At 34.1% G+C, this 16284-nt stretch overlaps 4 protein-coding genes across 4 annotated transcripts; 2 read left to right on the plus strand and 2 right to left on the minus strand.

Moving 5' to 3' along the window:
• Positions 1-392: 392 nt before the first annotated feature.
• LOC114193838 lies at positions 393-1047 on the minus strand. The gene has a single exon (XM_028083784.1). It carries the CDS (start codon positions 793-795, stop codon positions 595-597), a length of 201 nt encoding a protein of 66 aa, XP_027939585.1. The 5' UTR covers positions 796-1047; the 3' UTR covers positions 393-594.
• A 2644-nt stretch (positions 1048-3691) lies between these two features.
• LOC114193865 (chaperone protein dnaJ 11, chloroplastic-like) lies at positions 3692-4824 on the minus strand. The gene has a single exon (XM_028083829.1). It carries the CDS (start codon positions 4456-4458, stop codon positions 4033-4035), a length of 426 nt encoding a protein of 141 aa, XP_027939630.1. The 5' UTR covers positions 4459-4824; the 3' UTR covers positions 3692-4032.
• Positions 4825-7099: 2275 nt separating this feature from the next.
• Positions 7100-11326, plus strand: LOC114193489 (probable galactinol--sucrose galactosyltransferase 1). Its single transcript, XM_028083314.1, has 13 exons — positions 7100-7678; positions 7843-8093; positions 8193-8283; positions 8503-8551; positions 8664-8755; positions 8846-8953; positions 9045-9179; positions 9259-9669; positions 9750-9891; positions 9988-10055; positions 10144-10278; positions 10389-10606; positions 10700-11326. The coding sequence occupies exons 1-13, from the start codon at positions 7488-7490 to the stop codon at positions 11077-11079; spliced, it is 2271 nt and encodes a 756-aa protein (XP_027939115.1). The 5' UTR covers positions 7100-7487; the 3' UTR covers positions 11080-11326.
• Positions 11327-11923: 597 nt separating this feature from the next.
• Positions 11924-15285, plus strand: LOC114193490 (cytochrome c oxidase assembly protein COX15). Its single transcript, XM_028083315.1, has 7 exons — positions 11924-12205; positions 12447-12754; positions 13342-13567; positions 13656-13901; positions 14021-14131; positions 14345-14476; positions 14804-15285. The coding sequence occupies exons 1-7, from the start codon at positions 12023-12025 to the stop codon at positions 14972-14974; spliced, it is 1377 nt and encodes a 458-aa protein (XP_027939116.1). The 5' UTR covers positions 11924-12022; the 3' UTR covers positions 14975-15285.
• Positions 15286-16284: the final 999 nt, after the last annotated feature.

Genomic DNA, 16284 nt, shown 5'->3' on the forward strand with positions numbered 1-16284 from the left:
CCTCTTCATCTTACTCATTTCACTTTCATCATTCCCTACCCTTTTTCCCCCATTGATTTTGAAAATCCTCACCCTCACCTAATAACAGTGACGCGCATGGTGGTTTAAATAAAATTCACATAAATATCAAACTTTTTAACTTCAAATTTCTGCATTCACCCCTTTGAGGTATCATCAATTTGATGTTTGACCAATATGATAATCTCGAAATTCAAGAAAAAGAAAAACCTCTTGGAGTCAAAATAACTATACCCCAAGAAAAATAATTAGAAAATCAAAGCATTGAGCTTTTCTTAAAATAATCAAAGATAATTCAATGGCTTTTTTTTCTTCTACATACGCTATAAAATAGACACGAATTTATCGAGATGGTTTCCAGAAACGGAACAGAATGAGGTAATTATAGAAATAGTAACAGCATTGTAAGCATTGTAACCAAGACAGGTGATTATTAAATCAAACATGAATTCCCGATAAGGAGGTACTTACAATCCAAATATCAACCCTAGCGAAAACTAATTTATAAAAAAGAAAAAAAAAACCAACAAATCCACAGAAATTAACAAGAACGAAACAGAATAAGGGAAGGATGAACTAGAACAATGGCGGTGGTGCATAACCGATGAAGGGCCTTCCTGCGGCGGCTCCGCCGCCGCAAGAATCGCAGTAACTGACAGTGTCTTTGATCTTGTGGAATCCATGCTTGAAGACTCCGAACCCAAAGAGCATGCCGATGGTGATGACCACAACAATCAAGCAAATGCAGAGCATGCACACTCTTCCCCCACAACACATCTTTCAGCAGTGATGTGATCCGAAAAACAAACGAAAGTTTCAGTCTTTTTGTTCTGGGAATTTTGGATCTGAGAAATTCGGATGCAAAATTCGGTTGGGGAGAATTGCGAAGAAAATGCGGAATTTAAAAGAAAAGGGGAACAGGGAGAGGAAGCAGGTGAGAGAAGAAGAAGAAGAAAGAAGGAAGAGATGCCAACGTTGGTGTCTCTGTCACGAGTTGAAGACGTTTTGAAGCTTTGTTCGCTTATAAGAAAAGCTATCTAATCCATTACCAACAAGATACCCTTTTAACAAAAAATTAAAACAAAAAAAGAAAAGAAAAAATTCTTTTTCTAAACTTTTTCGATGCAACACATCATAGCAGTAAAACAGATCATTAGGAGAATGCTATTAATTAGCGAGATATTTTTATATAAAAGTCAATTATTTAACCTGCTATTAATTTAGGTTTATTTGAGAAGCGTTATTTATAGAGAGTAAAATTAAAATTATTGTTTTTTTTAATATTTAAATATTTGTAAGTGAAATCATGGGCATTTAAAAAAATAAAATAAAAAATTGGGTTTTGATCGAAAGCGTGAAGGTATTGTTGTGAAGTTTGATGTGAAATGTGGATGATGCGTAAAAGAAGAGTGGTGCAGTGGTTGAATCTATTGGACCCTAAATGTTAATCCTGAAAGATACTACTTACTTAATCGTCAATTAATTAGCCAAAATAAATTTTCTTACATTTTTTATTTGCATCCCAGGCCCGAAAAACACGGGCTTGTTTAGTCCAACGAGCAATCTGGAGATGGCTTTTTTTTTCTGCACCCCCATTATTACTAACCGCAATCATACTAAATCTCAGAATAAATAAATGCACAAAAACCCTAAAATCGTTTTGGTGGAGGAATCAATGAAAATTTCAATTTAATATCCATAATGAACCTGTTAACACCATATTTTACCCGAAATGCTTTTATTCATTGTAACATCACTGCCATTGTCGTCACTACAATGATTGTTATAGAGGAAGAAGGAAAATGCGTTCTGAAAAAACTCATTCGTAAAGCTCATTTTAAAGTGCATTTCATGTGTTCTGTAAAATTTCTGGAAAACTCGATTTGGAAATTGTTCCAAAATTATCACATATGTTTTAGAATTTTTGTTATAAATAGTTCATTCCAAAATGTATGTCACATGTTATGGGAAACTTGTTCCTAAAATCTGATTCCATAAGCTTTGTTTCGGAACTTCTATTCCAACAATTTTAGAAAGTTTGTTTTGAAATATTTCTAAAATAGGTTATCCAAAAATCACATTTACAAATGGTAAAATTAGCATTTTAAAAAGTCTTAATTATTTTTATAGTCTTTCTTAATTGTATGTGTTTTTATTAAGTCTTTAATAAATTTTGGGTTAAATATGTTTTCGGTCTTTTAATTTTTAGTAAATTTTGGAATTAGTCCATTTCAAAACTTTGGATCAATTTAGTCTTTTCATCTTTCAAAATATGTGGATTTAGTTTTTTTAATCAAATTTTGTCAGGTTTATTTAATGTTTCGTAAGTATTTTATAGTTCAGAATTGTATTTGAGTTGTTTATACTGTTTGACACATTTTTGCTTTAATGTTAAGTTAAATATTATTATGAAACGCGCTTGAAATGTTAAATAAACTTAACAAAAATTCGATTAAAATGACTAAATTCATGTATTTCAAAAAATAAAAGACTAAATTGATCAAAAATTTTAAAATTGACTAATTTCAAAATTCACTAAAAATTAAGGTACAAAAACTTATTTACCCATAATTTTTTCTGTCTATTGAGTTCTTAACCCTATTTGATTTTTTTTTAATTGATTGACATGACTATTTGCTTACTCTATCATCTTGCATAATTACTTTCATGTGTTAAAATTTTTGTGATTTTATTGTTAATATAAATGATATTGTAGTTATGACAGGTGACTTTTTATTGTTTAGTGAAACATGTTTAACAATGAGGTTATCAAATTATTTCATGGCTTCTACATCATCATCAAATTAGTGAAACATATTTATCCATTTTATCATTATATATTAACTACAAAACCTAATTTCTTATCTTTTAACATGTTCAAACTAATAAAATAACAACACATTATCTAATTAATGAAAAAATAAATAAACAACAAGAATTCAATTAAAAATTATAAAAACTTTAAATACCCAATATGCAAAATATTAATAAAAAAAACTCAAGTAAACATATAAAAATTTATAATAAACTTAAAACTCAATTACACACTTTAGAAATTATTGGGTGTAGCTAAGGACTTGTGTGTGAAAGAAAAAGAGTAAGAAGTTTCATTTCTGTTCTCTTAGAATCTTCGAAAATACTTTAATCAAAAAGCATTTTATAACATCGGAGAATGTTTTTCCTCAGAAAGTTTCTTATGTTCTTTCCATAAATGTTTCTTGAACATCTTCCTTTTTGTTTGTCTCAAAAACCTTTCTCTTTCTCACCCTCTCTAACCACAATTTCCTCACATTTACCCTAGCACTTGTTCTGTGCCTTCAACATCGTTGTTCTCGAATTTGTTCATTATAGTAATTTGATTGTTGGTACATTATTGTTAGAACTACAAATCACGATGGCAGTTTCATGAAATATTATTTTTTAGAATATATTAAAAAAAGTATTGAAATATTATATTTTGTGATACAAGATTTTAATATGGAATGATGAATTTGAGATGGCATAAATTAGTTTGAAACAATACATCATGAAATGCTTATTTCAAACTATAATGTATAATGCTCAAACATAAAACTAAAATTAAAAGTTACACTCATAAAATATGATGAATCATATATGTACCGATTATTATATTAAAAAAAGAAAGTTCAAAGACTGGTTTAAATTCTTCTAACATAGCCAATGAAACATAATAAACAGAATAAAATGTTTTATCTCAATACATTAATATATGGCCTTCCAACTAAAAATCAATAAAAAATTACATTTTATAATTAATACAATATTAACCTCTCTGAAAAAAAATTGTATTAGCCATCAGATCCCTATCCACAGTAGAACACTGATCACTCTGAACATTGAGGCAAGTAGAAGACAAAAAAATGACAAATGGGTTAAAATATAATTTACAGACTCTTTTTTTTTTGTTTTGATCAATCTTTCTTTTCTGTTCATTTTTCTTTTTGTTCTGATGAACCCATAAATTTGTTAAAAAATATATATATTTTTCTTTTTCTACCAGCATTGATCCGTTTCCCACTTGCGGGTCTGGTAGTACAACCGGGAAGACCCATCGGGGGCCACCAGAGAAGAGAAGGAGCCACTACCGCCACGCGCCGCCATCAACGACAGATCATAAACGGCTCTCGCTGACGGATCCGAGAGCGTCTGGTACGCGTCATGAATCATGATGAAGTCCCGTTCGTCCGATTCCGATCGCCGGAGCGCCGAATCAGGGTGGTACACCTTCGCCAGGTTCCGGTACGCCGATTTTATCTCCACCGCGGACGCGTTCTGCTTGATCCGGAGAACTTCGTAGAGGCTCGCCGGCCTCCGGGAGTCGATCGTAGCAGTGAATGCCCGGACCATCGTGGCACCGGGCGGAGGTCGGAGAGTCGTGACGGCTCCGGTGAGTGGTGCGAGATTTAGGATCAATGGCATTGAGATATTTTTTGCGAAGAGGGGTATAATGGGAAATAAGAATGTGTGGCTGTTGTTACGAGAAGCGAGATAGTTTTATATGACCGTCAAAGGAGGAGAATTAGAAGGGTATTTCAGTCATTTAAGTGGCACCTGGTATTGTTTTGTTCCACAAACACACCTGCATCATGGTTTTGCAAAAGTTTCTAGAAGCCGCTACCCCACATCTTTAATAATAGTTATTATTATTTTTGCACCGTGTTAAGGAAAATGAACAGCGTGTGGGACAGGAAAAAAATGAAAAATAAAGAAGTGGGGTGAAATTATTTTAGAAAAATGATAAAAAAAATTGGAACTTTTATTTCTTTTTATGAATGGAGCTTGAACATTGACTCGTCGAGGAGAATGGTATAAAAATGAAGCTTCCGAGCACATAAATTTGGTGTTTGAATTCAAGATTGTGCTATGTTTTTCTATTTTACTGTTTAATTGGAAAGTGCTGTATGTGGTCATGCATTATGGTTGCTTCTGCAAGTTTTATGACAAAGCATGAAAAGTGATTATTAACTATTTTAATGAAGAAAAAGGAATTAAGAAGCTAAATTAGAAACCTAGAAGAAGAGCTTTTTTCCGATTACAGTGGGCGCCATTACCATTATTATATGCTATATTATGCAGAAACAATGGTGTGGTAAATCAGAAATCACTTTTCTTACATATAATTCAGTGGATGAAGTTGAACTGAACCAGAAAAAACTATGTACTCACCAAAGAGGTATGAGTTCCTAAAACAAAAAACCAAATGGTAAACAACCTCAAGCAATAATGGTCTATTTTGAGAAAGAAAAAAAGAAGGTAAATGGATATTTCTATTTATTGTTCCTCAAATTTGGTACAATATCATAACTTATTTTTATATGAATGGATAAAGTATGTGTTATTCTTTCTCTATTTTTATATCTTTCACTTTTCGTAACTTTAAACCAACTTTCCTTTTTTCAAGTTTCACATAAATGGATAATTTAAGCGCAGGAATTTGTACTTGATTTTGCAAATATAAACAGAATACTATCTTTCACTTTTTTTTTATTATATATTATTTTTAAATTGATCTTATATCCCAACTTCATCGTCAACCCGCGATATTTAGACAAAGGATGACGATTTGAAGGTTTTAGATAAAATGAATTTCACTGGGAGATAAAATTTACCTAAGTTTGAAAATAGAAAAAATATTTTTTTTGTTAACTCAAAAGCATGATAATATTAAAATCTATGTATTTTAAACTAAAAGAACAAAAATGCAATTAATTTAAATTAAATTGATTTTTTTCAAAATGGTTCTCTTTTTTTAATTATAGAAATCAGAAGGAAGAGTAGTCAACTGTTTGAACCCATAAGTTGAAAAGGTATCATGCAAATGAAATTAGAATCCAAATTGGTTTTCTTGGTTTTAGTGTATTCATTATAGCCAATCACCACACTGTATTATGTTTTCTAAGTATTAGGCCCACTAATGCCGAGGGCCCCAAACAAAATGAGAAAAAGCCCAAATCGGAATTGTTAGATTTAGTTCAAACTTTTACTCAACGATAAATTAAGTTAGTTAACAACACTAAACATATCTTAATAATAATAATAATAATAATAATAATAATAATAATAATAATAATAATAATAATAATAATAATAATAATCGCTGCAGTTGAATTTTAAATTCCAAATGCCACGTGGGATCTGAGGTGTGAAAGAGCCGCAATCTTATCCAACACGTCATTGCCACGCGTACTTTTTCTGATGATGTCATACTCCTCAACCATATCAGTTGCTCAATAACCTCTTGATATGTTCTGTCAGTCCAACCAACACAACTTGCAAAAAATTGAATTGAATTGAAATGAAGTGAAATGCATGCACATCAGAGCCTCATCTCAAATTGCATCTAAAGAAAAATCGAATATCAGAAAAACCCACGCCACACCAAAACGTCACGTGTACCTTCGCCGTACCGGATTATTCATTTTTATCACCGCACCAAACGATAATGTTCTTCAAAAGGCATCATCACATGGACCCATCTTCGATACGCCACGTAGGTCATTTCACCACTCATGTATCACGCGTTGAGATTTTCTTCAGCGATAGTGATATGCTGCTTCGCCTTTGCATCATTCTCCATACACCTCATTCACCTTGTCATATCCATTTACCCAATCAACCGCTCTCATACCACGAGTATCTGGTACTGTGGGGTCCACCCCACATACACAATTTGCTCTACTTTCCCGTGTCTCGATAGAAAAATCACTGTATTATTTATTTTGTTTTTATTCATGATAATAAATATCGTATTATTTAAAAGTAAAGTATCTATGTTACTTAATTAATAATTGAAGAGATAATTTATGTCAATTATATTTTAAGAATCGTATGGTAATGAATAAGTGCATTATTTAAATATGTACAAAAAGGTCATTGAAACTTGAAAGATGATGTGATTGCAATTTTTTAAAGCTTTTTAACAGCTAAGGATTGGAGTGATGCTTGCTTTTATGATTAGCCGACCTTTTAATCATACATAGTGAAATCAAAAATAGTGTAAAAGGACAAGACCACATCCCAAGTATATATATAATTTGTTTTTGTCATGTTGGCTTCATCGTAAATGATAACGCAGGATATGTCCACATGAATATTTGTAGCAGCAAAATTTCATGAAAAAGAGAGAATTTCACCTGGCAGTGGCTAGATTGATTGCATTGTATGGATAATGCATCATCATGGAAACAGTTCCTAACAATTTGGGCACCCCAAGCTGACACAGCTTTACGTGTATTATCAATTTATCATTATCCTGTTGCTATAAATACGCTTCTCTTTCCTTCCACTTCTGCATATGCATTGTTTCTCACTTGGATTTGGAACAAGCAACAGTGTGGGGTTGCGGTGCTGTGTGTGCTGCACTTTCATTTGATACTGCTGTTGATTTGAATCAAACCATTCTGTGGGGGTGTCTGTGTTTGTTGTATTGATTCATCGAGAACAGAAAGATGACTGTGGGGGCAGGGATATCTGTTGCAGATGGAAACTTGATGGTGTTGGGGAAGAAAGTGCTGAGCCATGTCCATGACAACGTTGTTGTTAACCCTGCATGTGGGGGTGCGTTGCTCAATGGGGCATTCATTGGGGTTGAATCCCATCAAAAGGGTAGTCGCACAGTCTTCCCAATCGGCAAGCTTGAGTATGTATACTCTTTACTTTTCTCTCTGCAAATTCTCTTTTTATCTTTTGTTGTTCTTCATTAATCTTTTCATGTTAGTGTAAGATGAAATGGCGGTAATAATAACATCCAAGGTCACTGCATTTTTTAATTTCTGATGATGATTTTTGCTTCTTTCATTATAGGGGGTTGCGGTTTATGTGTGTTTTCCGGTTCAAGATGTGGTGGATGACGCAGAGAATGGGTACCTGTGGAAAAGAAGTCCCCTTTGAGACGCAGTTCTTGCTTGTTGAAGCACAAAGTGGCTCTGATATTGATGCAGGAGAAGGCCAAACTGCTGCTACCTATGCAGTTTTCCTACCCCTTCTGGAAGGAGATTTCAGAGCAGTTCTTCAGGGGAATGATCAAAACGAGATTGAGATCTGTGTGGAAAGTGGTATGTGCTCTTAAAAAGAAAAAAAGAACAAAGATTGTTCACAAATCTGTAGTGATTTTTGTTGATGCGCAAAGTGATGAAATCTGTATCTTACTGCAGGTTGTCCTGCTGTGGAGGACTTCGATGGGACTCATTTGGTTTATATCGGGGCTGGATCCGACCCTTACGAAGTCATAACAAATTCTGTCAAGTGAGTTGCAACCTTTCCAAAAAAATTCCCGTGTTTTCTCTAATTCTTAGTATAAAAATTGAGTTTTGAGTTCTGTTCATTGATCTAGTTTTAAAGATTAATCTTTTGAAGTAAAACTTTTTTTCTAGTTAACCACGTTTTTGGATGAGCAATGTTCTATGTAGATGTCTAAACAACTGAGGATATTGATTTCATTATTTTCGTAATCATCTTGTTCAGAGCTGTAGAGAAACACTTACATACCTTTGCTCATCGCGAGCGAAAGAAGGTACATATCTTCTCCTCCTTATTGTGTAAATTCCATAGACAGTGCTGTCTAACACTGCATCATAAAGTTCGTTACCTCTAATTTATCATTTTTTACCTAAACTCATATTCAGATGCCAGATATCTTGAACTGGTTTGGATGGTGTACATGGGATGCTTTCTACACTAATGTCACTTCAGAGAATGTGAAGCAAGGATTACAGAGGTGGGTACTTCTTTCCAAGGACAATGATCATTCTATCATATACATGCATCAAAGAGACATTAATTTGAGTGTTAAAATAATTTTTTGCAGCTTCGAGAAAGGTGGAATTCCTGCTAAGTTTGTTATAATTGATGATGGCTGGCAATCTGTTGACATGGACCCTAATGGTACTGAATGGAAATCTGATCATGCAGCCAAGTGAGTATTCTTTTTCTGAGTTCAATTATCAGATTGTAATTCAATCCCTCCTTGTTGACCAAGTTCACTTTCTTGCTTTCATATCAAACAGTTTCGCAAATCGCTTAACCAACATCAAAGAGAATCACAAATTCCAGAAAGATGGCAAAGAAGGTGAAAGAGTAGAGGATCCAGCTCTGGGACTTCGTCATATTACCAATGAAATCAAACAAGAGCATGATATAAAGTATGCCATGTTCATTTTATTGCTTCTGTTTCTTCATAAGCTATTCAGTTCACTCATGCTTTCGAAAAATCTTCCCCAGGTACGTATATGTGTGGCACGCAATAACAGGATACTGGGGTGGTGTTAAACCCGGGGTTACCGGCATGGAGCACTATGACTCAAAGATGGCCTTCCCTGTCTCATCTCCTGGAGTTGAGTCAAATCAACCAGATGAAGCTTTGGCAACCATTGCCATCAATGGGCTTGGTCTTGTGAATCCCGAGAAAGTTTTTCACTTCTATGATGAACTTCACTCATATTTGGCATCTGCTGGTATTGATGGTGTCAAGGTTGATGTTCAGAATATCCTTGAAACTCTTGGAGCAGGACATGGTGGGAGGGTGAAACTTGCAAGAAAATACCACCAGGCGTTAGAGGCATCAATTTCCAGGAACTTCCCTGATAATGGAATTATTTGTTGCATGAGTCACAACACTGATGGACTATACAGGTATGAATTGTTCAGTAAATCCTTTCATTAACGTTACACTACATTTATTGATGATTTTCTTAATGAATTTACTTGTGTAGTGCAAAGCGTTCAGCTGTTATTAGGGCATCAGATGATTTCTGGCCAAGAGACCCTGCTTCCCACACTATTCACATTGCATCAGTGGCTTATAATACTATTTTCCTTGGTGAATTTATGCAGCCAGACTGGGATATGTTTCATGTAAGTTACCAAATATAGATTCTATTTTAGTGAAAAAAAAGTATGCTCATGCACATGCTTAAGGTGGAACTGATTAACAATTTTTGTGATATGTAGAGTCTGCATCCAATGGCTGAATACCACGCAGCAGCACGATCTGTAGGAGGATGTCCAATATATGTCAGGTGAATGAAGATTGTAACTTTTTTTTCAGTACTTATTTAGTTTCATGATTGATATCTTACCTTGGGATGATGGTATTATATTCTGCAGTGACAAGCCAGGACACCATGACTTTGATCTTTTGAAGAAACTTGTACTACCTGATGGTTCTATACTAAGAGCTAAACTTCCAGGAAGACCAACAAAGGATTGTTTATTTACTGATCCAGCCAGAGATGGAAAGAGGTAATGAATTCAAAATGATTTGGCTACCTATATTATATACTTGACCAATTGATGCAGTATATTACACTTTACACTCTACAGTTGAATAAAGCATGAATGCTCTTTTGCAGTCTTCTAAAGATTTGGAACATGAATGATTTTTCTGGAGTTGTTGCGGTATTCAATTGTCAAGGAGCTGGGTGGTGCAAAGTTGATAAGAAGAACCTTATCCATGATGACAATCCAGGCACTGTCACAGGTTTCATTAGAGCTAAAGATGTTGACTATTTATCTAGGATAACAGATGATGAATGGACAGGAGATGCTGTTATTTATTCCCATCTTGGTGGTAAGTTTTTGGCTTGACACGACACTTACAAAGATTACAAATGTTAACCAAACTTTCTCTGAATAATGTCCTTTTCATGATGTCAATTTGTAGGAGAAGTGGTTTACCTTCCGAAGGATGCAACCCTCCCAGTGACCTTGAAATCCAAAGAATATGAAGTTTTCACAATAGTTCCCGTGAAGGACTTGAACAATGACATCAAATTTTCTCCTATTGGTTTAATAAAGATGTTCAATTCAGGAGGGGCTGTCAAAGAATTCTTCAGTTTGGGATCTAATGAAAGTACAAATGTAGCTATGAAAGTTCGTGGTTGTGGCCAATTTGGTGCTTATTCATCAGTTCGGCCTAAGTTGATAACTGTGGATTCAGAAGAAGTAGAATTCAAGTATGAGGAAGAAACTGGATTGGTGACTGTTGAATTGAGAGTACCCGAGAAAGAGTTATACCAATGGAGTATTTCCATTGATTTTTGAATCAGGGACTTTGTCTAATAGGGACTATATATACTTTTAATGTATAAATGGTTCATGACAATTTGATGAATATACGTGGACCAGGGGACCAGTAACAGTTAAATTAATCAGAAGCAATAAAAGAATATCACAAATTTCTCTACCTATTTCTTGTGTTATGCTTTAGCAGAATGTATTGCTCTTGGTTTTATTAAGTTGTGCTTAATTTCCGAAGTTTTTTTTTCTTCGGGTGATTTTTCCAGCAAAACATGAGTCTAGAGTAAAAATATATAAATTGAAGAATCATAATTACTAATATAATTAGGCCTTAGCAAATCATTTCATCTCTAGCCTAAACTCATTACTAGCCAGATTAAACCTTGCACTTGTTTTCTAACATAACGTGACAGACAACAGAAAAAGTAACAGAAAAGATGAAAGAGTTTTTGGTGCCATTCTTAAAACTGTGAAAACACAAAAGTCTAATACGAAGATTAACCTGTTTTGGTATATAAAGGATTTGCATAACCTGTTTTGGTATATAAAGGATTTGAAAAATTTGCTTCTATTATGGTATGTCAGTGATTAGCATCTTCGAAAACTTAAAAGCAGTAGAAGCAAAACACTACCACATTTAAAAAAAAAAAAAGTTAAAATATGGCTATAACCCACAGTTACTGCCCACAGACACAAATTCTTTTTATTTATTTATGTTTTTTTTTAAATATATTTATACAAATATGAATAATACAAAATGATAAGAAGAAGAAAAAGTAGTTCAAAAAGCTACGATTAATATAATTCATATTATTTTGAGGGCAGGGAAGGTTAAAATTTGGAGTTTAGGCCTAAAAAACGACACGTAAGTGGTGGGAATAGGTGTTAGTAGTGTTCGTTTGGGTTTGGCAAAACAAAACCTTGGTTAAACCCTGATTGAAAGTTGCAAGTTGCAAGAGAGAGAGAGATGTTTGGGAGGGGAACGGTGTGGTCAGTGTTGAGGCGCGGCAAAGAAGCAATCGGAATTCCCAAGCTAAGAGGAACGACGACGTCTTTCTCTTCTTCAACCCAAGCACCACCTTTGAAGTTTCTAACCCCTCCCGTCGCCACCCATTACATTCATGCTTTCCGATCGCAACTTCTTCCCAAGGTTTCCGCACTTTCTCCTTCTTTTCTCATCTGGGTTCCCTTCAATTTTCAATTTTTATAACTTGTATGACCTATGGGGTGATCTCTTCCTTTACTTCATATATTCACTATATCACTCCTAAATGTTAAATATCTGCGCCATTATGGGAACATTGCTACTGTTCTTCTTTTTTAATTAGTCCCTTTTGGTATTATGTGTGGATGCTCGTTCTGAGGAAGTTGTGTTGTGATGGTGCTTTTAGGGTCCTCATGTTCATGTGTCATACACAAGGAACTTTTCTAAGGTGGTGGCTGCTGGGGCTCAACACAAGGAGGAGGGATTGAAGCTGCTTGTGACTGGGGGTTCTCATGCGCAGAAAGTGGTTGGAATATGGCTCTTTGGCTCTGCAGCATGGGTGTTCAGCATGGTGGTGCTTGGTGGTTTAACCAGACTCACCCGATCTGGTCTTTCAATGACTGATTGGAAATTCACCGGCACTCTTCCTCCTTTGTCAGATGAGGAATGGTTGGAAGAGTTTGACAAGTATAAAGAGTCACCTGAGTACAAACGGTAATAATCACTTGCTACACCTGAGTGAGCATATATCATTGTAGAGTTTATAATTCTACACCTTTAGTTTTTTCATCAACTTATGAAATGCATCAAGGGACTTGTTTTTTTCTGGGTGGAAAGATACACAAAATTCATGTAAACAAGTCCCTTTCAAGTTGGCTGACTTGTATACTAAAGCTTATAAAATCAAATCATAAAAGTTAAATAATTTAAATTCAAGGAATAATGTTGCATACAACTGTGCTCAAACTCCATTATGAAATTAACGTGGTTAAATGATAGTTCAAACTTAATCATTGCAAGAAAAAATGACCAGCATGATTGTGTGATTCAGAGTATGACAGTGATGGAGAATAGATGACTGCATTGATCAGTTTTTAAAATAGCCTTTTGGAACTGTGCCAATGGACAGGCTCGTTTTACCTTTCAAGCTTTTATCAGAATCTACAATTTTAAGTATTGATTGTGTATCGATTACAAGAAAACTAAGGTATTAACTAAGTGGAAGTGATTTGACTCTCGGTGAGAGAGCTTAGTGGTTCTCATGAATGTCATGACGATAATTAGTTTTGCCCTTGTTGCAGTGTCAACAGAGGCATGAAGATTGAAGAATTCAAATTCATCTATTGGATGGAATATGCACATCGTATGTGGGGAAGGGCATTAGGAGTTATGTTTGCTTTGCCATATTCATATTTTCTTCATAAAGGGTATATTACCCTGAGATTAGGACTTAGACTCTCTGCTCTTTTTGGCCTGGGTGCTGGCCAGGGTCTCATTGGTTGGTGGATGGTCAAAAGTGGTTTAGAGGTTGGAACATAAATAGTATAAATTCCTCTTTGTTTGAAGTTAAAATTGACCCGCTCTATCAGACTCTACTAACATTTTCTTTCCATAGGAACCACCATCTGAATATTCTCAGCCAAGGGTAAGCCCTTATCGTCTAGCAGCTCATCTTACATCAGCATTTGCTATTTACTGTGGCCTCTTTTGGACTGCACTTTCTGTTGTTTTGCCTGAACCACCCACTGAATCCCTGACATGGGTTCGTGGGGCAGCTAAAGTGAGGAGATTTGCATTGCCTGTCAGCGTGCTTGTTGGTCTTACTGCTGTCTCTGGTGCGTTTGTTGCTGGAAATGATGCTGTATGTTCTCTTACTCAATAGTTTCTGGCCTTCCGTTTTTTATTTGAAATGCTGTATGTTCTAATAGAGCCTTTGGCAAGGATGAAGAATGATCACTCCGCTTACATGTGAATTTCCAGGGCCATGCATTTAATACTTTTCCTAAGATGGGTGATACGTGGATACCCGAAGACATTTTTGAAATGAAGCCTCTGATTCGAAATTTCTTTGAGAATACATCAACTGTACAGGTAAGTAATCCATGTTGACATCTCTGAAAAGTAAAAAATAGTAACACCTTTGTTTTCTTGACTCTTCTTTTGGTTGGATATATCTTCGCTTTTCAAGATTTGAGAATTTTTAACTGAATAAAGTGTTTGGAAAATTTATCCTCATAACATAGTGTGGTTTGGTAGCCAAAGTTTAACAACATGAAATTCTGATAGGTGTTTTGTCCTTGACAGCTTGATCACCGTATACTTGCAACTGCAACTCTGGTTTCAGTGGGCATTTTATGGTGGTCAACAAGAAAGCTGGACCTACATCCTGCTATACGATCTGTGATTGGAGGCACTGTTGGCATGGCAGCTCTTCAGGTAATAATTTCCATTTGCAGTTTTATATTGAATACGAAGATGGTAATAAATAAGAAGAAAGACATTATGGTGGTATTTCCTTTTGAATTTAGATTCTATACTATATTGTTGTCTGTGTCTTTAAAATACATTGATGTGGGTATTTTAATCTATGTTTTAAAATATATTAAAAAGATTTTTAAAGTACCAACATCAATGTATTCTGAAGATACAACAGACGACGCAAAAGAACCGGTAGAAATCTGGTAAAGAATCTGGACTTTTGTTTTTTGTTAGCTACTGTATGATTAAGTGTATTATTATTTAATTAGTTTTGCATGGTTACAGGTCACTTTAGGAGTTTCAACGCTTCTTTCGTATGTACCTGTTTCACTGGGCACTGCTCATCAAGCTGGAGCCTTAACACTTCTGACATTTATGTTACTGCTTAATCACACCGTTCGAAGGCCATCTTTGTCCCTTCTCAAATCTCTGCCTCAAGTTGTCAAAGCACACTAATTGTTTTCCGGTATTATATTGGATCAAGAATTAACCTTTGAAGTTGACAAGTGCTGAGACTTTAATTTTGTTTTTTCCATGCTAAGTTTGGCATTGAGTTCCTTGTTCAATTTTTCGCTGTTGGAATCTTCTATCTTTGGTTTCTGCATTTGAAGCCATGCATGATCATGCAACTGGTTTGTTAATTATGCCATCTATTATTCTATTAGGTTTTATCATTAACAAACCAGTTAACTGTGCCATCTATGATAATGTATATTCTATTGGGTTAGTCACTCTAAATTCTATGTTATTAGGTGATTTTTATGTCAGGAAGGTTCATATTTATGGATGAGTTTAACACACGAGTGTTATCCAAATTACTGGAATGTAACATGATGTGAAATTTATAATCTTGGATCTTAAATAATACTCTAGACTATAAAAATAAAAATGTTTTCTTTTTAAATGCATTTTTTCTTCTAATAATTTTTTTAACAAATTAAAGTGAGATTTTAAAGTTAAAGTTATATTGAGGCCACACAGTAAAACCTAAAAAGAAAGTAAATTATATCACAAACCCTTGAAATGACCTTTAGCATACAATACAAAATAATTCATGCAAATAAGAAAATTAATTATCCTACTAAAAATAATTACTGCGATATTATAAAAGTAAAAGCATAACTAATATTTATGTACATCTAAATTCAAGTCAAACAAGAGTTAATCTAAACTTTCGAAAACCGTACTTACGTTGTCTATGACAAATTTTTTAGTTTTTTTTTTCTTGTGACATGTTTCTTTTATTCAATAGCATTTCTGGGTTTTACATCAATAAGTAACATTTTAATGCAAATTATATGAGTTTTTTAAACTTAAAACAAACCCAAGACTCGTTTTTTAATACAAATATCACATAAACAATCTTTATTGAAAGGGACACGTCTCTGACTTTTTGGTCCATGTATAATTTTTTGTTTAGGTAGAAAAATATTATTTTTATAACTAAGAGTGAGTTATTGTGTATCGATAAATAGGAGTATTTTACTATTTTTTTTATTATGTTGCTTATCTTTGTGCATCATGGATTTTCAATATAAATGATTGCATTTTCAACCAAATGAAGATCATTATATTTTTCTTTCATTAACCAAATATCCGGGTATAATTTATTTGTAATAGTGTTTTCTTTTTAATTATAATTCATTATTACTATTTTAAAGATATAAATTATTACAAACAAAATTGACAAACCTATATAAGAATTTGACAACCAGAATTGAGATAGATTCAAAATATTCTCTCTCTTACATAAATGTTTTTCATTT

The sequence above is a fragment of the Vigna unguiculata genome, chromosome 8, assembly GCF_004118075.2.
Source record: "Vigna unguiculata cultivar IT97K-499-35 chromosome 8, ASM411807v1, whole genome shotgun sequence".
NCBI lineage: Eukaryota > Viridiplantae > Streptophyta > Magnoliopsida > Fabales > Fabaceae > Vigna > Vigna unguiculata.

Bases quoted from the DNA above. Each gene is read 5' to 3' on its own strand.
- LOC114193490 (XM_028083315.1), top strand. From the start codon at position 12,023: ATGTTTGGGAGGGGAACGGTGTGGTCAGTGTTGAGGCGCGGCAAAGAA. The intron at 12,755-13,341 runs GTAATAATCACT...CCCTTGTTGCAG, and splicing joins GAGTCACCTGAGTACAAACG to TGTCAACAGAGGCATGAAGA. The intron at 13,902-14,020 runs GTATGTTCTCTT...GTGAATTTCCAG, and splicing joins TTGTTGCTGGAAATGATGCT to GGCCATGCATTTAATACTTT.
- LOC114193838 (XM_028083784.1), bottom strand. From the start codon at position 795: ATGTGTTGTGGGGGAAGAGTGTGCATGCTCTGCATTTGCTTGATTGTT.
- LOC114193489 (XM_028083314.1), top strand. From the start codon at position 7,488: ATGACTGTGGGGGCAGGGATATCTGTTGCAGATGGAAACTTGATGGTG. The intron at 8,284-8,502 runs GTGAGTTGCAAC...CATCTTGTTCAG, and splicing joins GTCATAACAAATTCTGTCAA to AGCTGTAGAGAAACACTTAC. The intron at 9,180-9,258 runs GTATGCCATGTT...AATCTTCCCCAG, and splicing joins AAACAAGAGCATGATATAAA to GTACGTATATGTGTGGCACG.
- LOC114193865 (XM_028083829.1), bottom strand. From the start codon at position 4,458: ATGCCATTGATCCTAAATCTCGCACCACTCACCGGAGCCGTCACGACT.